This window comes from Thamnophis sirtalis, unplaced genomic scaffold, assembly GCF_051295495.1.
Source record: "Thamnophis sirtalis isolate CommonGarterSnake01/CBP01778 unplaced genomic scaffold, rThaSir2_p1.2 scaffold_5, whole genome shotgun sequence".
NCBI classification, from domain to species: domain Eukaryota; kingdom Metazoa; phylum Chordata; class Lepidosauria; order Squamata; family Natricidae; genus Thamnophis; species Thamnophis sirtalis.
In genome coordinates, this window is record NW_028261385.1 from 104184719 (window position 1) to 104201990 (window position 17272).

Sequence of the window (17272 nt, forward strand, 5' to 3'; positions counted from 1 at the left end):
AGTTGCTGTAAATTGTATGGTGTTAATTAACTTTTGTTCTCTTATTCATTCCTCAGGTGTGATTCTTTTATGTTTGCAAGCTGACATTAAGTTATATTATCCTGTTTATCTGGATTTTTTTTCTTCTTGTTTTTAAAATTTAACAATATAATCACTGTGACTATAATTCTAGAAGCAATTTATAGAAGGCAAAAATTATATGCATACAAAGGAATCTACACAGATTTTTGACTCCAAAGAGAATTCATATTACTCTTGGTTAGAAAGAAAACATCTCAAACATTTACAATTTAGCTGTTGCTTCTACTGAACTGATATCTGTGATGGTTCTTCTGTTTATTTATGCCTTGTTTTATTCTTTTTATTAGATTCTAAAGAGCATCACAATTCGGAGTTTGCTATTTATTAAAGTGGCACAGACCCTGGGATGAAGGAATGAGTAGAGCTGGAATTAACTCGCACCTGGTTGCCTTCCACTATTCTTTTCCTTTGGACGGAATTTTGATCTTAAATAGCTCATTCTCAGACTTAGAAATCTATCAAGGGTACAAGAGGTCACTTTTCAAAGACTGAGGATCCAGGCTCATATTTGCATAGAAGGTATGCTAAATTACAGATATACATGCAAATTTTGGCCAACAAAAAGTTGCCAATGAGATTTATTTTAGGTTGACAAACTGTGGGATACTCACAATAATTTTTGTGACCCTGCGCTTGTCCTTGGTTATCACAATTACTCGGATGAATGAGTTTACTCATTTACTGGTTCACACAATACATTGAGATATTTAAGCAAAGGAAAAAGCCAAGATGACAGACAGGATCACATGAGCCCTGCCTCTTTTTTTAACATGTGGGTGACGTGTCAAATAATTAAAAAGAGATGGTCCCACACATCACCTTGACTCTTTTGATCTCCTCTTTGAATATCCCTAGGTAACATCCTAACCTAAAAAACCCTAATAATATTAAGATTAACCAAGGTTGCATCTTTTATCTTTAAATGAGCATGTTGCATTACATGGTGCAAATACAACCAATATGTCCCTGTGAAAATAACTATTTTGCAAGACTAGTGAAAGAATTAAGTTTGGAAGTTTGGAAGTTTATTAGCATTTGTATGCCGCCCACTCCCAGGGGGACTCTGGGCGGCTTACAGACAACCAGGGAATATAAAAATTAAAAACAGAAATACAGTTATTTAAAATTACACAACATACATACCACTTAAAATGGGGCTGGATGCTGATCAACAGCCCCAGGCCTGCCGGAACAGCCAGGTCTTAGTAGCTTTACGGAAGGCTGGAAGAGTAGTGAGGGTCCGGATCTCTACGGGGAGATCATTCCATAGGGCCGGGGCAGCAACAGAGAAGGCCCTCCCCCAGGGGGTCGCCAGCCGACATTGACCTGCCGATGGCACCCGGAGGAGGCCCAATCTGTGTGATCTTATCGGTCTTTGGGAGGTAAATGGCAGGAGGCGGTCTCTCAGGTAACCAGGTCCTAAACCATGTAGGGCTTAAAAAGTAGCACCTTGAAGCATGTCCAGAGACCAATGGGGAGCCAGTGCAGCTCACGGAGGATAGGTGTAACATGGGTGTATCTAGGTACTAAAGTAAAGTAAGTTACATGAAGCACATGGGACAATTATATCCTACATAAATACTAATTCAGGTTTTATTATGCATTAAAGTTTGCATAATTTAAGGATCCAAAATAAACTTCATTGATCAATCTATTAATTTATAAGGCTAAAAACTTTTTTAAAAAAAATATCCACAGATGTTTGTAGAATACTGAAGTAAGTTCAAATATTATTTAAACTTTCCAGATTAGTAAGATTAGTTGTTTTTTCAACTTGAAACTGGAAAAGTGGATTTTTCAAAAAGAAATGGAATTTGCTCATTTCCAAAACTAGTATAAGCATTATAATACACCATTTGATACTTTGGCAACATGGTAAATATGATGGTTTAGCAGTAACTTTTGAATTTAGTTGCATTTCAAGAATAGAAACCCTAGAGTTTGTGTAAAGTATGGTTATCTTATCGTTAAGTAATAAAACTAAATTGTACTTTGTGGGTAAATATGTCACTGGTATAAGTTTAAAGTTAGGAATTAATGGTGGGATCCCAATGAAAGAATAAAGAAAAGTTGAAAGTTATTTCTATTTGCAACTGCTCAGAGTCAATCTTGATTTATACTGACAGCTCATAGGATTAAAATCCAGTTTCACTCAGTAATTCTATCATGCATCAGGAATGACTTTTGCCCAAGTGGCAGCATCTGCCTCTAGCAACCTCTTGGCCAATGGATGGGATTTGGTAATGCTCAAAGTCTTGCTAGTTAGGACACAGATTGCATATATTTGCTTTGCTTAAAGACAAAACTAATTCTCAGATTATTTGGTTGCTAAAGTTTATTTTAGCCATAACTGGACCCATGCCTATAACCTGATTTCTAATAAGAAGGACGAAGAACATGGAATCAGTATAATAAACAATAACTAAGAATATTTTTTAGGACCATCCATATATTTGAATTATATTTTTGAGCAACATACAGAGGGAATAGGGATCCTGTAGAGATTAACTTTGACCCCTTGTTGCTTCATCCCAAAGGACTTTTCCATATTCAAATTGGACAGTGATTAAGAGCTTGGACCCCTGTTCCAAGTCTAGTCTCTCCTTGGATCAGTTGCTTCCTCTCAGCCCATCCTATCCAACAGAGTTGTAGTGGTGTAGAATAGGTTGGCAGAGAAGCTGCTAAAGGAAATAGGATAGAAATTATGTGGAAATATACAGAATTATTTTCTCAAGATTACTGAGTTTTCATCAAAGATTAACATGAGCATTGGAAAGGAAGGTAACATTTAAAGAATTTAGAAGTATTAAAATAGAATTGCAAGAGTAATGTTAATCCACAAGTTAAAAAAAAGGTTACTAATTTGGATAACCTTAGTATCTCACATATATTTTCTCCAATTAAATCAAATCAAATTAAATTAAAATTTTAATTAAATTAAATTAAAGCTAAATAATTTCTACTGATAATTTTTAGATTTGTCTTATAGATGTTTATGTACCAAATCAGCATATCCTATAATATATGTAAGGACAATTTATTTTCATTATTCTCTGAGCAAATAATGATTAATTGAACAATTAGTCATCTTGGATCAATTCATCTGATTTCTGTTAAATAACAGTATTCACTGGGTTATGGATAGAGGCATCATGATTCAACCAAGTATTGAAAAAACATTGAATTGGTTCCTGGTATTTCTTGGAATTAGTTTGGATAAATATATATTTTTCATGCATCACCATGAAAATTCACTTCTGTGATATCCTGTGAACCTTGCTGAACAAAGGAACCAGCCTGGTTTGGTACTAAGCCTGGGTAAATTATTTAAACATGAAAGAAACAAAAGTCAATTTTGGATAAATAGACTAGCTGGAGGCCAGAAGAGCAGGTCACCTTTAGTGTAAGTCTCTTTTCAAGTTTGTATGAAGTGAGAACTGGCCTCAGCAGTAACAAACATCTAGCAGACTATCTACAGGTAGTCCTTGACTTCGTGTAGTGACTCTTCAAAATTACAACGGCACTGACAAAAAGTAGCTTATAAGTGTTTTTCACAGTTATGACCCTTGCAGCATCCCCATGATCATGTAATCAAAATTCAGATGCTTGGCATCTGGTTCATATTTATGACCATTGCTGTGTCCCAAGGTCATGTGATCACCTTTTTGTAAATTCTGGCAAGAAAGACAATGGGGAAGCCAGATTCACTTAACAACTGGGTTTCTAACTTATCCACTGTAGTGATTCACTTGACAACGATGGCAAGAAAAGTCGTAAAATGGGGCAAAATTCAATTAACAACAGAAATTTTGGGTTCAATTGTGGTTGTAAGTCAATGACTATCTGTACAGAGAAATAGATGTTAGCCCTATGTTTATTTTAGTTGATGTTGTATGGGTAACATTTGTTGTGATACCTGAGTTGCTTTAAAAATACATTTTTTGAGTTGATATTTTGTTGTTGTTGTGATATATAATGGGCCACCAAAGGAATTCTTCTAGAGACAGGGCTACTCCAATCCAGATAACTAGAAAGTACAGCAAAGTATTACTCTCTGCTGCCCTCTGGTGGTTGTCTGAAAGTTTGCAAGCCAGATACTATGTAGCAGCCCTACTAGAGAAAGCTTCCTGCAGGCTCTTGGTGAAAGTATGTTGTTAGGACTTTGGAACTTGAATCTGGACAGTTGTAGATGGAGTCTAGTTTAGTCAACTCCTGAGAATTGTTTGCCTTTTATGTGCAAGAGCCCATTCAGCAAAGGAAGAATGTGCAACATTTTCTGTAAGAATTGGCTGTCAGTATGAAATCTTTGATGACGTTGACCTGATACCGTGTTTCCCCGAAAATACAACATGTCCTCATAATACAGCCATGCCACATTTTTCTGGTGGGAAAAAAATAAGCCGCCCCGCATATAAGCCCCCTGGACAACCCCCACCTCCGGCCAGGCAGAGCGCTCATCAACCTAGCAGTATCCCGAAGGTGCCAAGCCACAGGAACCTGGGGGGAGGCAAAAGTGATCGTGTTGTTTGGTGCCTTCGGGATACCGCTAGGTTGGTGAGCAGCGCTGTGCCCAGCTGAAGAGGGGGGTTGCTGGGGAGTTGCTCTCTTGCGGTGCAACATAACAGCCATTAAGTGACCACGCTCACGAGCAGCCACCCAGCAAAACCCCTTTGCAGCCAGGCACAGCGCCATTCACTGACCTAGGGGTATTGCCAAGCTGTGTGAGTGCCTGTTGGCTGCCACCCGGCTCCCATGGCTTGGCGCCTTCCAAATGCCAGTGAATGGCGCTCTGCATGGCTGGAGAGGGGGGTTGCGCGAGCGGCTCTTCTGCTCTCACTCACGAGCCTCCCAGCCTCACAACTCATGGCCCAGCTCTCATTACGGAGCCAGGGCACCTCCACCGCTGCTGCCATCCCAGCCTGGCTTTTTCCATGGCTTCCAACCTGAGGCTTTCGGCAGTGGCCGCTCTGGGCGCACGCTCTATGGTTGTACGCTCTGCAGGCAGCTGGCCCACAACCATAGAGCATGCACCCAGAATGGCCACTGCCGAAAGACTCAGGTTGGAAGCCACGGAAAAAGCCAGGCTGGGATTGTGGCAGAGGTGGTGCCCTGGCTCCATAATGAGAGCTGGGCCATGCATCCTGAGGCTGGGAGGTGAGTGAGTGAGAGTGGAAGAGCCGCTCATGCAACCCTCCTCTCCAGCCATGCAGAGCGCCATTCACTGGCATTTGGAAGTTGCCAAGCCGTGGGAGCCAGACAGTGGCCAACAGGCACCCAGCGGCTTGGCGATACCCCTAGGTTAGTGAATGGCACTGTGCCCGGCTGCAAAGGGGGTTTGCCGGGTGGCTGTTCATGAGCATGGTCACTTCATGGCTGTTGTGTTGCGCTGCTGTGACAACGCAACAGAGCCATACGCCCATGGGGCTGTGCCCGGCTCTTTGGGAGCCCGTTCGCAAGAGAGCAGACGTCTGGCAACCCCAAAACAATAAACCCTCCCCCCATAATAAAGCCCAAGCCATATTCTGTAGATAAAGAGAAAATAATATCATATTTTCATATTTTTGGGGAAACACGGTACAATTACTGGAAGAATAACCTTCAGCCTTGTATTGGTCAACAGAGAGATTGCTATTTCATGTTTTGCTTGAAGTTCAGGGACTTCACTTAAGTACACAGAGTTTTTCATTATTTATTTATGTGGTAAGTAGATATTTTCCAATCTTTGGTCAACTAATATCTCCCAGCGTAATTCATATATATTGAATAAATAAGTGAGAGAGGGCTGGTCTTCTGGCTTATTAAATTATAAGAGAGGGGAAACGGGTGGAAAAAGAAGATTCTTGAAGGTGAGAAGAACTAGATGAACTACTAATGAGAATTCTGCTTCAGTTTAGGAGTAGCTGATTTCTTTCTGTTGTTGACCTTGTAGTGAAGGAAAATAAGTGATCCTCATTCTTTGGCCAAGGGATGGGGTCAATGTTGCCATCCAGGTCAACAGGCAATGAACTAAGGGTTATTTTTATAGTCAGGAAGTTAACTTTCAGAAAACCAGGTCACTGGGATCACATACTTCCTTTTCTAATCACTTGCAGAAATTGCTCGTTAACTGCTTTTTGGCTATTAGAAATCTTTGGATGGACACCTTCCATGAGGTTTCCTTCAATCCTTAATGAAATACGTTTTAAATACACGTTTAATGACTTTTTAAAATGCTTTAGCATTTTTAGCAAAAGAGCAATTAGATCTTTGATTTTGGAAAGTTACAAATGAACTTAGAGTCCAGATGGATTTGGAATAAGATTTTGGAATTAATTATAAGAATCTTTCCCATGGGAAAGTGTTTTTGGTTTGAATTCTCTTAAAGGGTGAGGCTTTGAATTTAGATAGTAGAGGATAACAGAACAAAATAAATATTAAAATTACATTAATATCACAGTTAATGGAGAAGAATACTTAAATTTGGCTTATTGATACAGCATGGAGCAAAATATTTTTAACATTGGATGTATTTAAGATATTTTTGAACAATAGGCACAGAAGCATCTGCTTCTATAGATAGACTGGTATTTAAAATATGTTATGGAAGAGCAACAGTTTTTACTGGACAAGACTGAGATTGATGTGAATGTGGATTTAAAAATGACAAGCTTTAAGAATGATATGAAAAATATATATATTATACTGGACATGCCAATGAAACTGGATGATGTTTTAATAATTAAAAGGATATGCAGATAACAAAACAAAAGAATGACCTAGATAATTTTTCTATATGAGATTTAGAAAGTTAAAGCTTTGAAGGATTTTGCGAGAAGAGAAAAATAATAAACTTCAGAACATTATTTGAAGGGACTAAAGATTTTATTTATTTAATTGTGTCCTGCCTTTATCATTTTTACAAGATGGTGAACATATCCAACACATCTTCCCCCTCCTAATTTTTCCAACAATAAGGTTCCTGAGAAATAGTTGGGCTGAGAGGGAGTAACTTGCCCAATGTCACCCACTTGGTTTTCATGGCTAAGATGGGACCTGAGCTCACAGGTTTCTTGCTTTCTAGCCTGGTGCTTTAACCACTAGAGCAAAAAAAGACCAAGATTGTTAAAAGTAAAAGAAAGCAATATAAAGTTGTTTTATTTGATCAAGGTTAAATAGATATGTTGCTACCTCTAATAACCCTTAATGCATTTTTGCTGATCAGGATTGAAACAATGAAGACTTTGTTTATAGATAACACATGTGATCTGGGAAGAAAAGGTCATTTGTTGTATTTTAAAAGAAAGTGATAAATTATTAAGATAATTTATACTTGTGATGATACAAAAAGATCCTTTTTATATATTTTTCTTTTTCTTTATGATATTTTTCTTTTTCTTTCCTTTCTTTTTATTTTCTGCACCATTTTTTCTTTTTACTCTCTTATTTTTTGCATTTGCATACGTTTTTATCTTTTTAATTGTAATGATGTATGTATGTGTGTGTGTTTATGAAGACACAGAGAGAGAACCAGAGCTTTAGACTTGGATTCCAGTGTTTTTACTCATGGCCTCAATCTGGTCTATCTAATTCTTATTATCCTGGTCTTCCAAGGCCTATCAAACAAGTTAAAATTCAGGCAGTCCTCAGTTAATGATCAATTGTTCAGCAACTGAAGACACAACGGACTTGAACAAGGAGATTTATGACTGCTCCTCAAAACTGGCTGTCACAATGTTGTGATTCAGGGATTTGGCAACCACTCACAATTACAATGGCTGCAGTGTCTTTGATTGCTATTTGCAACCTAAGATGTGGGCTTTCAACAAGCAGAGTCAATGCGGGAGTCAGCAGGGGCTGACCAATGGCAATTATGTGACATGGCACCTAACGGCCCCATGAAATTCACCAAACAACTGCATTTGGAAATTTCAGAACTTGTCGTAAAGTAAATTGCTTCACGACCTCATCCCAGAGCAACAGTTTCTGGTCCAAATTACCATTGTTAATTGAGGCCCACCTACTTGTGCTTTTAATAAAGATTCAGGAGCCAATTATGTAAGAAAGTCAGCTGCAAGCTTCTTCAGTATCGATGAGAAGATCCACTCCATGGATCACAGGATGGCTCTCTCATGTATATGATGAAATAGTACAGTTCCTGGAGTTCTTGCAACCCCACCCCTTTCTTCTCAATAAATCTTGTTAATGAGAACACTGTGAGGATCGCCCTTGGAAAGATTTACGTTGGGTTTTAAGCAGTTGCCGAAGAGCCTGACAGATATGATCTTAATATACAACGTGATAAAAACTCGGATTACCATATGCCCATATTTTCTCAGAAACAGAAGTTGCAGGGAAGAAGTATTCCCAATGTTAATGCCTGAATTCTAATCCCTGATGTTCTGAAATGGGGCAGCAGAGATGGTATGCAGTGATTGGTGGTAATGATGTATGACCTTCAGGGAAGAGGTACACACTGCTTCCTGAGCAGTTTTAGGATAGAACAGTATCTTTGCTGCCTCCTGATTGATGCACAAAACTGCAGGAAATTGATCAGCAAGGAAAAAGTGCTGCTGCCCATGAACTGCTAGAAGATGCCATTCAGGGTTTGGGGTGGTTTAAGGCTGCTGTTTGGTGTTTGTGTGCGTCTGTGCGTGTGCGTGTACGTGCGAGTTTGTGTTTACCAGATGAGAATGAACAAGAAAAAGCTTATTCAAATGCTAGTTTATGTTTCCAAGACATGTGATTTCACATTACAAACATTTATTCTAATGGTTCAGACTTCTGTTCTCAGACCGCAAGCCCTAGTTCAGTTTGTGAAAACTTGTGATTTTATAATATAAACTCTGGCAAAGATTTTTGAATGACAAATACTGGCTTAGTCCCACTTGGGAGAAACCAAGGATCTGATCTGCAATTGATTTATTTTGGCATTTGCAGTCCCTATGCTAAAAGTACACGAATGGATGAATGAATCAGTCAGTCAATCAATTTTTCATATTTCTCTGTTTCCAGCAGGTCCAGTTTTTGAAATGCAGAGATACACATAACCCCCATCTAAGCATTAAAAAAATCTTAATTTACTGTAATGTAAACACATTTCTTTTTGGTTTTGTTTTAATGAAATATTTAGAAAATGTGAGCTGTGTCAGGCCTGCAATTATATTCCTTTTAGAATTTTGGCCTGCCACACTTTCTCTTAGTTCATTATGCTGTTTCATTAGTATAGTCGATGGGAGGGGGGAATAGACAGGAGTGAGATTGTGGAATGTATTGTTTTCATTCTTTACTAGAAGCCAAGGTCATCCTTTGTCTCCGCACCAGTACACCTCACCGGAAGCAGCTGGGTGTGGATGCCAGCATGGAAGAAGAAGATTGGACCAAGTGATGGATTGTGGGTGTGGGGACAAGATCATGAACTTTTAACTGGGTGGATTTCTGATGTCATTTCCAGTATTGGGATTCCATAGCATAATGCCAACATGTCTGTCTTATTAAATTGGAACTTTAAGGATAGCTTTGCCTTGGTCTCTGATTTAATTCTGCATGATATTTGGAATGCTGACAAGCTGTTCAACCTAGTGCTTTCCATTTGTGTTTCAGATCAATATTCACCAGCTACCATTCCGATTCATAACACTGACTGAAGATCATGGGAATTGGTTTCAGACATCTAAACATCATGTTAGAGAAAACATTATTAAATAATCAAATGCCCTTGATTTTCTTGATTTATCTATCAGTATTTTTACAGTGTTTTTCAATATTATGCATAGGCAGCAATATTGTGTACTCATTACAGATGAATGTTATTTGCAAAAAAAACCTCAGAATAACTATTGCAAATATATAGAAAGCTCCAATTATGGTTTCAATTTTTTTCAAAGGAATTTCACTACTGTCAGAAAAAATAAATGTTGCAATGGTACTTTGAAATGCATAACAATGAACGTTTTGTTAGCCTAGTTCTGCTGAGTCAAAAAGCTGGGAGGAAACATTACTCATCTTCATTAAAAAAGATATCTAGAGTTTTGTTTTAATTTTACTTTTTTCCTGAACTTCACTAATCAGCCTTGGAAGTATGGTTCCATTTGTATCAAGTCCAACACAACTATGTTTGGTTCAGAATGACAGGCTTATGAGCTGAACAGATCCTGCGACAGATACCAACCCCCAGAACCATTAAACGAAGAAAAACAAAATAATTTTCTTAGAATTAAATGTTGGTGGCAAACTTGCAAGATTTGTTTCTTTTCACAGGTGCCTTTATCTGGTGAAAGGTTATTGTCCCTTGTGTTGAACCATTGACTCTCCCAATTGTAGGAGATTATATCCACTGTTTCCCCAATATATCACAAGACTGAAGTGGACATCATCCCTAGGACACGGATGATGCTGGTTTGGAACCAGAGGACTTGTAATTCAACATGTCTTAAGGCTAACTGAGACAAGACTGACATTCAATGTTATATGTCAGACAGAATACAAAAAGATTTTACATTTTCTTAGGCTTTTAAAGCCAGTTAGAAAATTTATTTTGAAAGCAGAGTTAAGCACAACTTCAGGGAGATATGCCTTTTATAAAATGAAACTATAGAAGAGTTAAGATCCTGCAGATTGCAAATATTTGGCTTCATAACCTCTGACACTTTTACTTCCTGATTGCTTATGATCCCTTTTTACTACCATTTCCTGTGATTGCTAACATTGATCTCGGCCAATCCTGTTTTGGTCTGCAGATGGGTCTAGCGATGAGCAATTGTTGAATCACCTACCCAAAGGTATGGAGGTTCTTCAGGCTAACACCAAAACTATGCCCACATTTTGCTGCACCCTCATACCAAGCACTTTACTCAAGGATCATATACCACATTCCTTCCTGTTGAATTGTTACAAAGTTCCTGTTAATCTTTCGGGATGGGGTTAACGTCTTGCTGAACAATTTTTGTAGGCTTAAGGTTGACTATGGTCAGCTGGTGCAATTTGTGGCTCACAGGCAGAAAGGATCGTTGAAGAAAGAAGCATCTATCTACAAAGGACACTTTGTACATTTAATTCTGAATTAGGTTTTTAGGGATAAGCCTCTAAATTTAAGGGATCTAAAGCTGGCAAAAGAGTCATCTCAGAAGGTGAAGCAACCAACATCCCAAAGGCAAATAAAGGCCCAAATCTCCATTTTTTGTAATATTGTAGCTGCCTCTGCAGATAATTGCTGAAAACTGGCTGCACCATTTATTCCCATTTTAAAGTGAGAAATATAGGAAAGAATTTAAGTTTAACTTCTAATGTTGGTTTAACTAACTTTACCCAGCTCTCCCAAAAATGAAAACATGAAAAAAAAAGAGAGAGAGAGAGAGAGAGAGAAAAGAGAGCCTTGGCCACATTCCTTACAGAGCGGCTTACTATTATTTGAGGGAAATAAGATTGTAGTAGGTGGGACAGTTAGACCTGCTGTGCTGCATGATTTTGTTAACTTTGGCTTTTTTTACCATCTTAAAAGTCTAAAAGAAAATTCTTCTTTACAATTTTGACAGGGCAGTGCTTACACCTGGAAAATCCTACAGATGTATTGGATGTGCTGGGTGGGAGTTTTAGAAGTTGTGCTCTGAACATATTTAATTTGATAGTGAAGCTCTAAGAACATGTAAACTAAATTACATGCTGATTCGTATGTTGATTAAACACTGCATGCATCTTTTTATAGTGGAAAGACAAAGAGAGGGTTTGTACTAGTGGTGGGATTCATTTTTTTTTACTGTCAGTTTTGTGGACGTGGCTTGGTTTGGTTTGGTTTGGTTTATTGGATTTATATGCCGCCCTTCTCCCAAGGACTCAAGGCGGCGTACAACATTAAAAAAAACACATATTACAAAAGTTTTAAAAAAAAGATAGAATATCCAAAAAACAAACCCAATTAAGATTAACAATAACATTTTTAAAAAATTTGATTAAAATTAACAATGATCAATAATTTATTTTGTTTTGTTCAGGCCAGGCTGGCTTGCTGGAAAAGCCAACTTTTTAGGGTGCATCGGAAGGACCAGAGGTCGGGGATTATATGAAGCTCCAGGGGCAGCTCATTCCAGAGGGAAGGCACTCCCACAGAGAAGGCTCTCCTCCTGGGGGTCGCTAGCCGACACTGTCTGGCCAACAGCACTCTGAGGATGCCAACTCTGTGGGATCGCACTGGACGATGGGAGGCTACCAGTGGCAGTAGGTGGTCTCGCAGATATCCTGGGCCTAATCCATGGAGCGCTTTAAAGGTCATAATTAGTACCTTGAATTGCACCTGGAAGACAACCGGCAACCAGTGCAGGCTGCCTAAAAGGGGTGCAACATGGGAGCACCTAGGTGCCCCCATGATAACCTGCGCAGCTGCATTCTGGACCAGTTGAAGCCTCCGGGTGCTCTTCAAGGGCAGCCCCATGTAGAGAGCGTTACAGTAGTCCAGGCGGGAAAGGACAAGGGCATGAGTGACTGTGTACAGAGCATCCTGATCCAGGAAGGGGCGCAACTGACGTACTAGGCGAACCTGGTAAAAGGCCCCCCTGGTCACGGCCGTCAGGTGTTCTTCTAAACTAAGCCATGTATCCAGGAGGACACCTAGATTGCGGGCCCTCTCTGAGGAGGCTAAAATTTCTCCCCCTATCATCAAAGATGGAACAAGATGCACAAATCGGGATGACGGAAACCACAGCCACTCAGTCTTGGAAGGATTGAGCTTGAGCCTGTTCCTCCCCATCCAGATCCGCACAGCCTCCAGGCATTGGGACATCACGTTGAGGGCATCATTTGGGTGGTTTGGGGTAGAGATGAAAAGTTGGGTATCATCAGCATATTGATGATACCATACCCCAAAACCACGGATCTCACTCAGTGGTTTCATATATATCTTGAACAGGAGGGGTGAGAGAATCTACCCCTGGGGCACCCCACAAGTCACATGCCTCGGGGTCAATCCCTGCCCTCCAGTCAACACAAACTGCAACCGATCCGACAGGTAGGAGGAGAACCACCATAAAACGGTGCCCCCCACTCCCAACCCCCGAGTCTTTGCAGTTGGATACCATGGTCGATGGTATCGAAAGTCGCTGAGAGGTCTAATAGGACCAGGACAGAGGAGCAGCCCCTGTCCCGGGCCCACCAGAGATCATCTACCAACATGACCAATGCCGTCTCCATGCTGTATCCGGGCCTGAAACCCAACTGAAATGGATCTAGGTAGACAGCTTCATCCAGGTACTGGGGAAGCTGACGTGATTACCGCAGTCTCGACAACCTTCACTACAAAGCGAAGGTTGGAGACTGGACGATAGTTGGCTAAAGAAGCTGGGTCCAGGGAAGGCTTCTTAAGGAGGGGCCTCACCACCGCCTCCTTCAAGGCGGTGGGAAAGAACCCCTCTCTCAACAAAGTGTTGGTAATCGCCTGGAGCCAGCCTCGTGTCACCTCCCGGGAAGCTGAGACTAACCAAGAGGGACATGGGTCCAGCACACAAGAGGCAGCACTGAGTCTCCCCATAATCCTGTTCATGCCCTCGGTGGGCGTTGCATGACTTGGTGGACATGGCAGGGGAAAGATATTGTAAAATCCCCATTCCCTCCCCACTCCAGGGAAATAGCAATAGCAATAGCAGTTAGACTTATATACCACTTCATAGGGCTTTCAGCCCTCTCTAAGTGGTTTTACAGAGTCAACATATTGCCCCCACAGTCTGGGTCCTCATTTCACCCACCTCGGAAGGATGGAAGGCTGAGTCAACCTTGAGCCGGTGAGATTTGAACCGCCAAACTGCAGATAACAGTCAGCTGAAGTGGCCTGCAGTACTGCACTCTAACCACTGCGCCACCTCGGCTCACCTCGGAAGGATCCTGTAAAATCACCATTCCCTCCCAATCAGCTGGGACTCAGGAGGCAGAGAATAGATGGGGGTGGGGCCAGTCAGAAGTGGTATTTACTGGTTCTCCGAACTACTCAAAATTTCCGCTACCAGTTCTCCAGAACTGGTCAGAACCTGCTGAATGTCACCTCTGGTTTGTACCTTCCAAATATTTATTTCATAGTATTTTTTTCTTTTATTTTTATACCGAGCCTTTCTAGTCATTAATTCATAAAACCTATGAATGATTTTTTAAAAAATTGGCAATAAGACATGTGTATGATCATTCATCTTAGAGGGAGTATATCTCTGATCATTAAGTCTATCAGCAACTGAGGAGTTTCACAACAGGATCATTTGCTGGAAATGAACCGCTAGACTCGGTCCACATTGATTTGTTCCAACACTTGTTGTGTTCTTTGTTGCATGATGTGATGAATTTAAGTCTTTAGATAAAAACTATTAAACACCTCAGTAAATACATATTTACCTCATCTTTTCTAGTGGTTTAATTTTATGACTAGGTGAATTAATGGTTTCAAAATGTCTTATTGTTTTATATAGTGCAAATGTTCATTTTGGAAGCTGTCTTTGAGACGTCGAACAGAATTATTTTTAACAAGGTGACTGAAAATATTTTAAAAGGAAACACCAACCATAAGTCTAACTTTGCTCTCGTTCACAAAGGATTATGCAAATGACCCGCTGCGAAACTAACTCAGGAGTTAACATTGTCAGATGTATGTCTGATACCAAAATAGTCGCTTAAATTTAGCATGTGGTGTGACTGTTGCCTTCCCAGATCCTCCCAATCTCCACCAGAGCAGCTGCAGCTAAAAATAGAAGATGATAACAGAGAGGGTTTCTTGGTCAGAAAAACAGATCCCGAGTAACTGTCAGAGTCACAGAGCAGCCATGCACTCGCTACGGTTTCTGAGTGCTGAAGTTCTGGTATCCAAGGGGCAGCTGGTAAGACAGAACCTGAGCCATCTTGCCCATAACCTCTTCCCTCTTCTTTTTAAGGCAAGCTACTTACAGGAGCAGGTGGAGGTAATTCATGACCTGGTGGAGAACTGGCCACTGGCCGAATTCAATATTGGAAAGTTACTGGGAAAGACAGCTGATCACCCAGAAGACATCAGTAACCGAGCCTGTTCTCTGTGCCTGGCCAGCTGCCTAGCTGGTTTGAAGGACTATGTTTTGAATTGCTCATCACCCTACGCGAAACGACTGAAAACTGTGGACTTAACAGGCATAAAGGATGTGGAAGTTCAGCTCTGCCCTTGTAGGAAAACAATGGGGCGGTGGGCCCGGACAGAGCTGCTCTCGAGGACCTGCTATGATCTGCTGGTGGACATGCAAAACTTGCCCTTCCTTCCAGATGTGTTTGAGGTCTCGGTGGATGTCTTTGCCGACATCTTTGTTACTGAACGAAGCTATGAGGTGGTTGTCCAGGCCCTGCTAATGAGGTGTCACTGCCCACTCAAAATCCGCTGCAAAGCCTTCCGGGTGGACAACCTGGCTCTAAGGAAGCTCTTCTACATCATAAAGCTTACAGAGCCCTCTTCCCTGGGCAAGTTTGAAGTAGTTCACAATGTTAGGCTCCATATGGAACATTTGCAAGTGCTTTTTAATAACGTCCAATTTCCTAAACTGACATCGCTCACACTGCCAGCTGGGACCTTTGATGTGAGAAGGTTCACACCAGAGGATGAAGCCACTCTTTCAGGAATTGGGGAAAAGATGAGCCAAATGACTCAGCTAACAGAGCTGAGCCTGGCATTTTCCATCCTCACCGGACGGCTCCGCAAACTGCTCAGGTAATGCGTTTCAGATTGCTTTTACTGGTGAGTCAAAGTGCCAGGCAATTGGAAATGCATGAAGAAAGGATGAGGTATCCCTGCAACTACTGTTGCTGGGTGGAAAGCATGGTGATGGAAACAGCAATTGCATGTTGCTGTTTAATTGATAACAAGTCACTCACTCACCAGGATGGTTCCATTTTATTCTAGTCTGACTTGGAAAGGAATTGAATCTGACAGAAACCAGCTGGCTCAAATTGTCTCCTAGACACTCTAGCTAAGAGAAATGAACTCAGATTTTCAGTGGCTCGGGCCAATGTTTAATAAGAGACCAATGAAATGCTCCCATGGGGATTTCCGGAAAAAATATTCTGCTGGAAGGTTTTCTACCTGCAATGTATGAGACATTTTATACTTTGCGGTTAATAGTTAATAGTCCCGAGCAATTGGTATCCAATGGCTACAGGTTACACCACTATGAGCAACAATGCCTTTTTCCAATTCTTTGATTGTTTTACCCTTTCTTTCGGTTTACATAACATATTTATATATCACTACAGAAAAGGAATTAAGTCTGGCATAATTAGCACTGATCTGTAATCATGACTTTAAAAATGTAGCAGTTTGGGGAAAATTTTATTTGGCATCTGATCAAGTTCTAAATGATAAACCAAAGGAAAGTCTCTTTCTATACAAAGTATTTATATTTCACATATGAAAATAATATCTCAGTTGTAATTTGCTATCAAAAGCAGATTTATACTGGAGAAGATCTAATTTTTTTATCCCAAAACTATATTGGGGGCACTTTCTGAGCCAACAATCAAAGCTATGTCAATTACAGTATTCTTGCTAGGCCTGAGGCAGAGAAGAAATTATGGGCAACTACTGAATTCATTATTTAAGTCACCATCCTGGCATGGAATTTCTTTCTTGAGCTCAGGCATGTCCAAGCTACGGCCCATAGGTTGCATGTGGTACTGGACAGCTAATGCAGCTCCACAAGATAATGAAGTTTGTCATTAATAAAGGAGAATATTTGTAGCTCAGGATTGAAATGAAGGGTCCTTGGTGCTCTCTGAGCTTGATTATTTTCTTGCAGTTGTTTTATTAACCAAACTAGGTTACATCATCAGTGCTAGTTACCTAGTTCAGGAAATGAAATGTCTGCAAATGAACAACCAAGCTGACAGAGCCCCAAGGCCCCGTGAAATTTGTTATGTATATACATTATATAATTTATATGCAGCCCAAGACAACAACGCTTGACTCAATGTGGCCTAGGCAAGCCAACAATTGGACAATCAAGCTTTAGATAGAAATCTAAAATAATAAAGGATCAAGAAATCCTAAACTTTTTGATAAAAAGTTAAGGATTCTTTTTTCTGAGGTGGGAGGTGACATAAAAATTAAACTAAAATTCATAAATTTAGGTGCACATAAGGAAGCACTTTTTAAGCCAATATATTTGTCTTCTTAAATTTTGAGCTGCTACTCAATCATACCAGCAGTCCCTCTAATTGGCCAAGGAGGAGC

General features: G+C 40.3%; 1 protein-coding gene across 4 annotated transcripts in view; it reads left to right on the forward strand.

Moving 5' to 3' along the window:
- The first annotated feature begins 14780 nt into the window (after positions 1-14780).
- The window catches only part of LRRC14B (leucine rich repeat containing 14B), a 33495-nt gene continuing 31003 nt past the window's right edge, over positions 14781-17272 (forward strand). For all 4 annotated transcript variants that reach the window (XR_015696768.1, XM_087716381.1, XM_087716382.1 and 1 more), the window contains exon 1: positions 14781-15754. Coding sequence is in view for 3 of the 4 variants with exons in the window: in XM_087716381.1 (XP_087572507.1) it covers positions 14781-15754 (974 nt within the window). In the remaining variant the exon portion in view is untranslated. The remainder of the gene's footprint in view (positions 15755-17272) is intronic.